This window comes from Prionailurus bengalensis, chromosome A1, assembly GCF_016509475.1.
Source record: "Prionailurus bengalensis isolate Pbe53 chromosome A1, Fcat_Pben_1.1_paternal_pri, whole genome shotgun sequence".
NCBI lineage: Eukaryota > Metazoa > Chordata > Mammalia > Carnivora > Felidae > Prionailurus > Prionailurus bengalensis.
In genome coordinates, this window is record NC_057343.1 from 174297612 (window position 1) to 174309904 (window position 12293).

The 12293-nt window shown below is 56.3% G+C and overlaps 1 protein-coding gene across 3 annotated transcripts; it reads right to left on the reverse strand.

Moving 5' to 3' along the window:
• Nucleotides 1–356: 356 nt before the first annotated feature.
• On the reverse strand, nucleotides 357–10819 carry FGFR4 (fibroblast growth factor receptor 4). Of its 3 annotated transcripts, XM_043593844.1 has the most exons (18): nucleotides 10668–10819; nucleotides 8127–8270; nucleotides 7179–7442; nucleotides 7007–7087; nucleotides 6717–6883; nucleotides 6043–6166; nucleotides 5342–5532; nucleotides 5071–5209; nucleotides 4554–4747; nucleotides 4300–4445; nucleotides 4092–4213; nucleotides 2815–2925; nucleotides 2538–2728; nucleotides 2016–2138; nucleotides 1856–1926; nucleotides 1495–1632; nucleotides 1141–1246; nucleotides 357–1042 (listed from the first exon to the last, which is right to left on the reverse strand). In XM_043593844.1, exons 2-18 carry the CDS (start codon nucleotides 8215–8217, stop codon nucleotides 896–898), a joined length of 2406 nt encoding a protein of 801 aa, XP_043449779.1. In that variant the 5' UTR covers nucleotides 8218–8270; nucleotides 10668–10819; the 3' UTR covers nucleotides 357–895. The 3 variants fall into 3 exon arrangements, with proteins under 3 accessions (XP_043449779.1, XP_043449850.1, XP_043449946.1); XM_043593915.1 differs by lacking the exon at nucleotides 7179–7442; XM_043594011.1 differs by lacking the exon at nucleotides 10668–10819 and having other exon boundaries at nucleotides 4350–4445; nucleotides 4708–4747; nucleotides 8127–10651.
• Between the last annotated feature and the right edge of the window lie 1474 nt (nucleotides 10820–12293).

The following is a 12293-nucleotide window of genomic DNA, read 5'->3' on the forward strand; positions in this document are numbered from 1 at the left end:
AGCAGATGGGGGAGGGGTGCTGCCAGCTCCCTTGGGGACAGTCCCAGGGCAGGCACATGCACATGCATGTGCAGAGGGTATAAGAGTTCCATCCAGTGGATGGTGCCATGTGGACTCCTCTGCCATTAGCACTCGTTCACACCATCACGTGCACAAGATGGGGCAAGACAGACAGACCAAGTCAGAGGTGCACACAGGTTCCTGGGTTCGCCCTGAGGTAGCTGGAAGTGGATGCAAACCCAAGGCCTGGCACAAAGCCCTCAGTCTGTGTCACTCAGGCAAGACTCCCAGCTTGGGGTTCCCTCCACCCTGTTTCCCCTCCATCCACTGCAGGGAAGACACCAGGAACACAGAGGTTTATTTCAAAAAATAATTTATAAAAGGCCATTTGCTTCTGTGTTTTCGGCAGGCTTCCAGCCACTCAGCTGGGAACACAGGGGCCAATGCTCTTGCCACCAAGATGCTGGGACAAACAGCAAAGGAGAGGCAGGGGAGGCCTGGGGAAATGGGGTTCGGAGGCCCAAGACCTCTCTTGGTGCAGGGAAGCAGGGAGGTTTAGGACAGCTCTATAGCCAGGTCCAGCCAAACCCCTGGACTAAGTGCTAAGGGCCAGGAGGCCAGGCAGAACCCTAACACTCAGGCCACTAGGACACCTGGGTCACGACTCCAAAGACTGGGGTTGAAGTCTGGTTTGGGAATCTGAGGCCAGAGCTGGAAGCCTCATCGAGGGGCCCCCGGAACAAGGACAGACCTCCCCAAGGCAGAACTAGAGATCTGGGACACTACCCTAAGGTTGGGGCCTGAGGCTGCCAAGGTCAAGCACTGCCAGGTTGCCACTACACCAGGAGGCTGAGGGCTGCTGGCCTGCCTGCCTGTAACAACCTTGTGGCCCTGCTCATGTCTGCACTCCAGGGAAGGAGAAGGAGCTGGGCCCCAGTGGCAGGGGGTCATGGCAGAAGACAGAGTCGTTGGAGGAGCAGGTGCTGCTGGCATCCCCTCCAGCAGGGGAGTAGGGTCCAAAGGTCAGGCGGAGGTCCAGGTACTATGGGGAACAGTGCTGGTCAGTCCTGGTAGTCGGCTGAGATGAGGCCCAGAGGGGGGAGGGCAGAGGGAGGTCATGGGACAAGAGGAGAGCAGTACCTCCTCGGAGACGGCCAGCAGGACCTTGTCCAGTGCCTCCACCAGCTGCTTGAAAGTAGGCCTCTGAGAAGGTGCTGCGTGCCAGCATTCACGCATCAGCCCATACCTGGTGGAGAGGGTGGAGGGTCAGAAGAGTCTCAGGACTGAATGTGGGGGGAGACCTTATGGCAAGGGTATGATAAAGGGGCAGAGTTTGATAAGGGTTAGGTGGGGCTACTCAGAGGAAGGGTCACAGAAACTAGGCCAGGATCTCCCCTCAGATGGTGACAGTGAGTTAGGGGACCAGGTCCTAAGGACAAGGTCAGAGCAGAGGATGAGGACTGTAAAGTGGGAGAGAAGGGAGTGAGGTCTCACAGCTCTGGAGGACAGTTTGGGGGCCGGTCCATCCGATGCCCTTCCCGCAGAAGTGAGAACAGCTCCTCCACAGGGATGCCGGGGTATGGGGAACCCCCGAGAGTGAAGATCTCCCATAGCAGGATCCCAAACGACCACCTAGAGGCAGGAACAGTGCTCAGCAGGGCAGAGCTTTGCTCCCTACTCCTGGGGCTGGGATGGAGGGCCTCACAGGCATGAGCCACCATGGAGGGTGGGGATTGGAGTCTGGGCCCACTCAGGTCCTAGGGTTGTGTGACCTTGGGCAAGTGCTTTGCCCCTTTTGTGGGGTAGGACAATGATTGCTGGCAGCTACTCCAGACCCCCAACCTCCAGGACTCACACGTCACTCTGGTGTGTATAGACTCGGTCAAACAAGGCCTCGGGTGCCATCCACTTTACAGGCAGGCGGCCCTGGATGGGAGAAGTGGGGGCATTGATGCCAAGTCCCACAGGTCCTGGTGCCCCCCACCCCCTTTCCAGCTTTGCCCTGCCTCCCTCACGTTGCTGGTTTTCTTGTAGTAGTCAATGTGGTGGACGCCACGGGCCAGCCCAAAGTCTGCTATCTTCATCACATTGTCCTCTGTCACCAGTACGTTTCGGGCAGCCAGGTCCCGGTGGATGCACTAGGGGCAGGGCAGGGGACTTAGGTTTATTAGGACACATGGCTGGATGCTGGGCACACTGCACTTCACAGTAACCCTGGGGATAGGCATCATCCACTCATTCTAAGAATGAAGACGTCAAGATGCAGAGAGGGGGAAACCAAAGCTAACTTCAGGGCCCCACCTCTCTCTTGCATGGTCTCTTCCCTTGCCCGATGAGTTAGGGATTGTGTGAGGAAGGAATAGGGACATGCAGTGTCAACTGTGTATGGATGGGGGGTACAGAAGGACTTGGGAACATTTAGACAGGATAATGGGAAAGGGGAAAGAGGGAGAAGATGGGGACATTCAGTGCCAGCGGCAGGAAAGTACGCAGGTGGAGCAGTTAGAATGGTCCAGAGTGCTGCCCACTGCCCATACCTTCCTTGACTCCAGATACTGCATGCCTCTGGCCACCTGGTAGGCACAGGAAACCAGAGCAGGGAAGGAAAGCGGCCCTTCGCTGCTCCTTGGCCCATCAGGGCTGAGGTCAGGGCCTGGGGGACGCCGGGCCCGCAGGAACTCCCGCAGGTTTCCCTTGGCGGCACACTCCACAATCACATACAGAGGCCCTGTAGAGGTGAGAATGGACAGGGAGGCTGCTGAGGCTGTGGCTCCATACCCCACTGTCCCTGTCCTTAGCCCCATTCCAACCCACCTTCCTGAGTACAGACACCCAACAGGTTGATAATGTTCTTATGTCGGCCGATCAGCTTCATCACCTCCATCTCAGAGACCAGGTCTGCCAAGTCCTTGTCAGAGGCATTGTCTGCAAAGGTGACATCCAGGGTGACTATACGTGGGGGAGGTGCAGGGTTGACTATATAGGACATTGAGTGCTGGACCTGGAGTCAGGAAGCTCTGGGCCTGAATTCATGCTAGGCTCTCCGGCCTTTAAAAAGTCTTCTAACGTCTCTGAACGTCAGGATCATCTTGTATAAAATGGGGCAATGGATCATGCCCTACCTCTCACAGCAGTTGCAAGGATGAAACAAGATCAAGGATCTACAGGAGGTAGGCCTCTCTGTGAGTGGGACGAGGAAACAGAGGAGAGGAGGAAGAACTCTGAACAGGAAGACGCTGTGTCTGGAGGTTTGGCATTCGTTCTTGATGGGGTAAGAGCTCCTGGGGGCGGGAAGCAGGCTGGCGCCCTGAGGCCTGTCTGACTGGGGCCTGGTGTCCTTTTGGCCTGAGAATTCAGGGAGCTGCCCGTGAAGTACAGCTAGGGGAGGCTGAGAAAAAGCTGCTCCAGATCTTCTAGGGAAGGCTGAGGACCAGGGCTGACCTGTGGCCCTTGGCCAATGACATACCCTCCCTGCCAAACCTCACAATGCACATTTCTCAATCCCTGCCTCCCAGAAAGCACCAGGTGGCCCCAGCTGTGCAGAGAGGAGGGGGTGGGGGAGCAGAACAATGGTTTTGGCTGCTCTTGTAGAGGAAGTGGGGGATAGCAGTGAGAAGCCCCGATGGCGGGTCCCAGGTGTGTCCTAGGCGCTTTGGGGCTGGTGCTTGGGCTGTTCTAGAGTGGTGGACACAGGGAGAGACTTGGGGGAGGGCCCGGATGGGGAGGCTGAAGGTATGGCCTGTGAGGCTGACATGGTTATCTGAGACCCAGGCTGACGTGGGGCCAGGGCTAACGTGGGGGTGCCTAACCCCAGTCATCCCAAATCCTTGTAGTTCTCATCATTCAAGTGGTTAAGATTTTATGTACCAGGCACTTTCCACGAGCCTCAGCCTGGGAACTATTGTTTACCCCATGTGACATGTGAGGAAACAGGCTCAGAAACGGCTGGCCAGGGTCGGTAGCAGAGTTGGGCCCTAGGCCCAAGAGTGGCATCTTGCAGCCCTTCTGGCCACCAGTGCTCAACTGGTAGCACCATGAGCCCCTTCTGTTAGTCTCACGGCCACAGCACCTCCCCTGGTGTCACCACTCACCCTTGAGCATCTTGACAGCCACTGTGCTGGCTTGGTCAGGCCGGGCGGGGTCCATGCCGAAGGCCTCTGCACGCACCACCTGCCCGAAGCAGCCCTCACCCAGGGGCTTCCCAAGCACCAACCTGGAAATTAGAAAGCCGAGGCCTCAGCCATATGAACATCATTCCTGCCTGGAACCTGAACCTTATGCTCACTCCATGCAGCATACCTGTCCCGGGGGAACTCCCACAGCGGGTCGAGAGGTAGGTCTAGACTCACAAGGCCAGCGAGCAAGGGAGGGCCACTGGAGGAGAGACGAACACCCCGCACCAAGGACGAGCATGACTTGGCTGAAGAACCTGACTCCAGGGAGAACTGTAAGGTGGGTGACTTGGTCAGCCTGCTAGAGCTGAGCTGGGTTGGGAAGGCAGGCCAAGAGCCTCGCTATGGGGACATAGGAAGGCGTGGGTAACAGCAAGGTACCTGTCGGGCCAGAGGGAAGCGGGACAGCTTCTGCACAGTGGCGGGCCGCCTAGGGTGCCGGCTGATGAGTATCTGCCCTCGATATAGCCCGGCCAGCAGCAGGAGGACAACCAATGCCAGAGAGCCTGACACGTACAGGATGATGTCCGTGTACCTGGCTTCAGGTGCTGGTGCTGTCCATGTGAGGTCCTCCTCTGTCCACAGACAGACACATATATAGACAGAAAACTGACAGGTCAGTGGTCAGATGGCCAGCTCCACATCTTCTAACTCAGGCCCTCTCAGCTCCCAGCACACATGGGGACATTTGATAAGCAAGCTGGAGCTATACGCAGTCCTGCACACCCATACCCCAGAGGCTCACAAGGCAATTGTATGTGGACATGCACAGAAGGACCGCTAATGAGGGATCAAACACACAAATCCGCATGCTATGTCCCAAGCCCCACAGGACACAGCCCACTGCCGGATCAGAGCAGAGTTCCTGCAGCCTCTCCTGGCCCCCTCAAGTGCTCACCTGGCAGCACCGTGAGCCAGGCTGACTGGTAGGAGAGGCCAATGGAGTTGCCTGCCAGGCAGGTGTATTCGCCTGCGTCCTCGGCTGACACGTTCCGAAGGTATAGGACCTCCACCTCTGAGCTATTGATGTCTGCTGTCTGGGGACCGGGGACATAATCAGGGGTCGCCACAGGGCCTGGGGCGATATTGTGGCTAGGAAGGAGGCTGGGGACCAACCCCCCACACCCCATGGGAGAGTAGTAGGCTTCAGGTGCTGGTGGGGGCTAGACCTTCAGGACTTGCACGTAGGGGAAGCCGTCGGCACCGAAACTGCTGCCATTGATGACGATGTGCTTCAGCCACTGGATGTGGGGTTGGGCGTCGCTGTATACCTTGCACAGCAGCTCTACGTCGCTGCCTACCACAGCTGTGGTGTTGGCTGGGAGCCCCGCCTGCAGGATGGGCCGGTGCGGGGACCGCTCTGGGGGCCGGGCCAGGCGGTCAACCCTGACCAGTGGCACCCACAGAAGCACCCTGGTCATCTGCCTCCTGCCTCCCCCCAGCTCCAGGGAAGGAACTTCCTGATATGCAGCTCAGATCTTGTCCACCCCCTGCTTACCATAGCTCCCCATTGCCTTTGCAGTCAAGGACAGCTTCACGGTCTAGCATTTAAAGCCCTCCACGACATGGCTCCCCACTTACATGCCACGCTCCAGGCATACAGCTCTTCACAAATGCATTGTATTTGTCACACCTAGGACCTTTATTCAGCCTGTGCCCTCTGCCTGGATGTCTTCCCCACTTTTTCTCTCAGCTGACCCTATTCCTCCAGGCCAACATTACCCCCTGTGCTTCCCTCTGACCCACTAGGACACTTAGGGCAGCTTGAGCCATCTAAGACCAAGTCCATGTTGCCTGCCAGACTGGGCCCTACCCAAGGGCAGTGTCAGGGCTCCCACCCCCATACCGCCTTGCCTGCCCGTCCGCTCACCCAGCACATCCAGCAGATAGCTGTAGCGGATGCTGCCCATAGAGTTCTCCACGAGGCAAGTGTATGTGCCACGGTCCGAGGGCACCACACTTTCCATCACCAGGCTCCAGTGCTGGTGGCGCAGCTGGGGACAGGGGAAGTGTCCATGAGGGGCCACTCACCTGTGCCCATCCAGGGGTCAAGGGAATGAGGGGGCTAGATCCCGCTCACAGGGGTCTTCTCAAGCTTTCTAGGCCCTGGGGAAGCCAGGCCAAGGCCAGAGACCCTGAGATGAAGGAGAAGGCTCCAGGAAGTGTCTGAGCCCTGGGTCTGGGTCTTTGAGTTTTAGCAGGGGCTCTTCCTGGCTGTACCACCTTGGGCCAGTTTTTCCCTCTCTCAGTTTCAGCTTCCTCACTACAGCCTGGAGCAGGCTCTGCAGGGTCTTATCATGAGAATTAGTTGCTGAAACTCAATTCCTGCCAGTTATTGATCCTTCCCACTTCCCACAGAAAGCTAAGGCTGCGAGATTAAGTCATTTGCCGCAGGGTGGCAGAGTGGGTACTTGAATCAGAGCTGTCCAAGTCCACAGTTTAGTGCTGCCTTCCTCATTAGAGAAGGAATGACTTATAGGTATGAGGGGACCAAGAGGGGAGTGAAAATGGAGGAACACATGGTCTTGGAACCTGGAGACTCACCCGAATGCCTCCAATGCGATGCTCCCCGTGGAAATCCTTTCCATCCTTGAGCCAGCGGATGGTGGGCATGGGGTTGCCTGCAGCTGGACAGCGGAACTTTACAGTGTTCCCAGCAGGCACTGCATGCAGTTTCTTCTCCATGCGCTGAGGGTGTGTCCAGTAGGGTGCTGGAGAGGAGGGGAAAGGAGAACTTAGTGTCCCCAGGATGACCACCTGCTTCCACACAGGTCTCTTCTTCTCAGTGACCAGCTGGGAAGTAGGAAAATGAGTCCTTGAGGACTCACACTGACCTTGCTGGGGGTAAATGTGCCCATTCGAGGGGTTCCCGTGGGCCTTAGGGTCCTTATTACCATTGCTGGAGGTCAAGGAGTCTGTGTCAAGAATAAAAAGAGATGTCTGAGGTCTAGGATGGGAAGGATCTCTCTCCCCAGGCACCCTTTAGCCCCTTCTAGACCCCCTTACCATCCACAACCAAGGTAACATTGTGCAGGACAAGCATGGAGCCTCGTGCCAGGCAGAGGTAGCAGCCAGCATCCTCCGGTAGGAAGCTGGCGATCTCCAAGCGGCCCCTCCAGCCTCGTACCCGGCCAGCAGGTGCTAGGCGACTGCCCTCCTTGTACCAGTGGCCACCACGCTCAGCCCGCCCACAGCATAACCGCACAGGCTGCCCAAGGGCCACGGTCAGCTCCTGCTCTTGCTGCTCTGCGCTGGGGGCCAGGCAGGGCTCTGTGGGCCAAGGGCAGAGGTCAGTGAGCCCCACAGCCCCAGCTGAGGGAGCCCCCTGCATATGGGGAACATGCTGCACAGGCAGGGCACAAGCACCTCTCGACACATGCTGGACACCTGCTGCTCCTCAACTTACACACACATAATCACATGCTACAGATGCTCTGTGTAAGGCAATTACCACGCCTCTGGTGCACATCACACACGCAGTGCAGAGCACACATGCTGAACTGGTCATGCCATTGCCTGACACACACATACATACACACACACATACAACACATGCTATTGATGCCACATACAGGGCACATGCCACATCTCCCAGGCACACCACACTCACAGTGCATATACCATACATGCTGTCTGGGCCTCCCAAACCCAGTGCATAGAACACACACACACACCCACCCGCACACACACACATACACACACACAGCCGATGGGCTCACCACCAGTTCTGCAGCCCAGCACAGGACCCTTCACCCTGCAAGGTCAGTCCTCTCTCGTGGACACAGAGATAGGTGGATGCTTGCTGGGAGCCAGACACTTTGTCTCAAATGGTTGGGCCCTGCCCTGCTGTCACCTCTTCAAGGGACTGGGCCAGGATCTTCTCCTGCTTTTCTCAGCTAGTAGCCCCCTCCAGGTGCCCACCCCTGCCATCCTCTCTCACCTTAAAGGCCATACCTAGCTCCATTTCCTCAGAGGTCTCAAGGGACAAAGCTGGAGCCCCAGGCACCTCCAGCAGGACCCCCAACAGGGCCAACAGCAGCTGCATATCCTTCCTGCTGCTCACAAGGACCCAGGCTGGGCTTCCCACCAACTGCCTTCCTGAAAAGGAGGGAGAAGAACCCCTGCTATGCACGCACCTTTGTTGGTACTATTCCCCTATTTTGCAGATGAAGAAACTGAGACAGGAAGTGGTTAGAAGTCTTGTACAACCCCTGCCCCCCCCCCCCCCCCCACACACACAGCAGCAAGGCAGAGACTGGAAGCAGCTTTGCTGTTGCCAGAGCCCAAAGCTTCTTCACAGTAGGTTGTGCAGGGGGGCAGGGCTGGGCTTCCTGCTCTCCTCCGGTCCTGCTGAGACCTTGGCACAAGTTCACAGAAAGGGCAGTTTGGGGATTCTTTCCTTGGAGGAAAGCAGAGAACGGAGACAGATCTTCTGCTCACTCTCAGCACACATCATTTATTTTTTTGCCGAATAAATGAATTTATTGCTGGAGAACAAAAAAAAATATATGAAATACAATACAAGGCCAAACCTCAGCATCTGGATGTTATCTGATCTGACCCACACTTCTTATAGCATTACTGACATTTTCGTGACCAGCTTTGAATACCTCTGGTGGCAGGGCGCTCACTACTGACAAGGCAGTACATTCCATGGCAAGCAGTTCTTCCTCATGCTGAACCAGAAATGCATGCTGGGAATACCTCTGCTTTTTGTGTCCTCACAACTCTATTTGAGGCAACACGGGCTCTTGCGTCCAACAAAGTGAAGTTCAAATCCTGACTCTAACCAACTTGCAAGTTCCAGTCCCTCTCTGGGTGTCCTCACAGGACTGCTTTGAGCATAAAAGAGAACATATGTAGGGAACACAGGGAGCACGGGATGTTGGAATGTTCTCCTCCCCCTTCCTCCCCACGACTGTCATTCTGGGTCTGCCCTTGGCCAATCACCTCTGATTCTGGTGCAGTTCAGGTGTGATGTACACACCCACCTTATCTGGTTATCCTCCTCCATATGCCACCAAGGATGTCTGCATCCTTGGTGACCAGTATAATCCCAGGGGCTACTGGCTATTACCTGGGGCTGAATAACAGTCACTAGGCACTGGTGTCTCTGAATTTACCTTGCCCAGGAAGCCAACTGCACCCTTCTCATCAGCTGCTGCCCCCCTTCCAGCTCTGGCTCTGAGGCAGGGGGCACGTAGTTTGTCTTGGCCAAAGCCATTATCTCCCCCTTCAAACTGCTCCTTCCCTGGGTTGCCCCTGAAGCTGGGGTATCATCTCATCTCATGCCCCCTCACCCCTCCTCCACCTCCAGTCCATCTGCCTCCTCAATCCTTCTGTGGTCCATCCCATCACAGTTGCTTGGACCCAGGGCAGGCCATAGTCATCTCTAGCTTGGGCCTTTGCAGACATCTCCCTTGACTCTCCAGCCTCCACTCTCCAGCAGGGCTTTAAAAATTACAAATATTTGCCATGTCACCACCCCACACCCCCTCAGTTTTCAAACCCTTAATGGCTGCCCTTGTCCAGTAGGATCCAATCTACAGTTTATCCAGCATCCCAAGCCGCCCTCCTTGCCCTTGTCAATCCTCTTTGGTTGCACAGTCTGCTCCTTCAGCCTCTTCAGCACTGAAACCACTGACTTTCAAAACTGGGCATATCTTCTCTCTTGCACATACACACCTCTGCGTCCCCATTTCTCTTCTTCATCGGACTCAGATGCCACTGTCCCTGCACACACCCCCAGTTTCTATGGCTCTCCTCCACAAAATCCCTCCACCCTGCTCTGCTCTGCAGGGAGTGCGGCTCTCAGGGTCCACAGCTCTAGTTGGGAAAGGAGTGGGGAGGCCCAGGATTTTATTCCCATTCCGGGCTGCCCTGATCTTGTAACCTCAGGACACTTAGTCGGATCACACGCGGCGGCAGACAGACCGACCCACTGCCTTGTTCAGGGGCTGAAGGGCCTGACACTGTCATCAGACAGTCCTGGGTTCTCCTTCAGCTTTCCGCACTAAAGCGTTGGGGGACCCGGGGCAAATGACTGCACGTCTCGGATCCTCAGCTTCCTCATCTCTACTCGGGGAGCGCAGACAGTCCAGCGCGCGCGGCCAAGGGACCAGCGCGCGTTTTTCCTCCTCCCCCCCTACCCGGCCACCCTGGGGGGAGGTGCAAGCAGGCAGGTCCAGAGGGGAGCAGCAGAGACAGCCGGCCCGCCCCCGCCCCGGTGGGCAATGAGTAACCAGCTCCGCGGCCAGGGTGCTCTTTGGACGGAGCGGGACAAAAGGCCCTGTGTGCGCTGCGGGTTACTGATTTACCGTCCCCTCCACCCCCCTTCCGAGAGGACGCCCAGGTCCCCAGTGCTGGGAGGGGGCAGTCCCTGAGCCCCGCCGCCGCTCGCCCCCTGGCGGCTGGGAGCGCAACCTGGGTCCTCAAGGGGTCCCGGCTCACTTCGAGCCTCCGTGGTCCCTCTCCAGGCACAGGGTCCCAGCTCACCTGGGTCCTCCGCGGCCGCGCTCCCAGCTCCGGCCAGCCCCGACACCCGCTCCTAGTGGGGACTGCAGACTCAGCCAGGGCGCTCCTCCGCCCGGGGCCAGAGAGCCAGGAATGCACCCGCGACAGTGGCGTGGCCGCTGGAGGCCCAGCGCCCCGCCCACCTTGGGCCCCGCCCCTCCTGGACCAGCTCTAACCTGACAGCGACTTGGCGGGGGACAACCCAAGGCCCCTCCCACCTTGGGCCCGCCCCTCCTGGATCAGCACTATCAGGACCACCGCCAAAGCTGCTGGAAGTACAGTGTCCCGTCCGCTTGGACATCAGTCCCCAAACCCAACAGAGCCGAGTGGCCATCTGGGTCAGCCCAATCCCGGGGCCCCGCCCCAGGTTGCTGCACACCCCATCAGACTCCGCCTCTTTTCGATGCACCCGGACCAGGCTTCCAAGTTCTAGTTATTTGCTCTATCCTCTGCTAGTCACCCCTTAGACAGCAAGACCCAGCAGTCCTGAACAGCCAGCCTCCACAGACCTTGGTCCTGCCTGCCTACTTCTGTCTTCTGTAAGTGGCTGGGAGATCCCCTCTGCCCCTAACCCACTCTGTCCATTCTCTGCACAACTTTCAGGGTGATATTTGCAAAACAAATCTGGGGGCTGCTGGCTGGCTCAGTAGATGGAGCATGGGGCTCTTGATCTCGCGGTTGTGAGTTCAAGCCTCACGTTGGGTGTGGAGATTGCTTAAATAAACTTTAAAAAAATCTTAAAAAAAATACAAATCTGAATGTATCCATCACCCCTTTAAAACTTTCTGGCAGTTTTCTATAATGATTCTTGGCATGACCAGGCCCCTATCCACATCTCCTGATGAATTCTTTATTTCTTCCTTGCTCCCACTCTACCTCTGGGCCTTTGCACATATGATTCCTTCTTCCTGGAATGATCTTTCCCCTCTAGGTCTGGTTGATTCCATTTCATTCTTAGATGTCAGCTCACTTCCTCAGAGAAGCCCTCTGGACCTGTCTGTCAGGCTCCACTTAGATGCCTTCTGTCCTGTGGGCATGGAGAAAGGCAGGAAGTAAAGCACAGATTTCAGGAATCAAATCTCAGTGCCATCACACTTGGAGTAACCTTGGCAGGTTAGTTAGTCCATCCCTGTGTTTTCATTTTCTCAACAGTAAAGTAAGTATAATGATAGTATCATCCTCATGAATTTTTTTGTGAAAAGTAAACATGTGTAAGCCTTTAGAACATTGCCTGGTGTGTAACATTTGCTTTGTAATGTTCACTATGATTATTTAGGACCTGTTACTTTTTCAACTTCATGGAACATTCCAGAATTGTAACTAAAACAGTTGTGTAGATAGAAGCCAGGAACTGCCTACAGACTTCAACACCTGCACGCAGTAGGTGCTGCTCCACCTTGCTCAGGCCTGCCACGCTTGTAAGTACCCCTCCTCTTGAGCATCTAGATAGTGGCCAAATGAGGAGGTCAGCTGACCTTTGTCTTCTGCCCCATCCTCACCTGAAGTCTAAGCCCTCCACTCCTAAGAAGGAGAAGAAAATCCCTTAGCTGGGGTCTCAGACTCACCTCCCAATTCCTCTGGCAGGTGGAGACTTGCCCCAGGGGAACC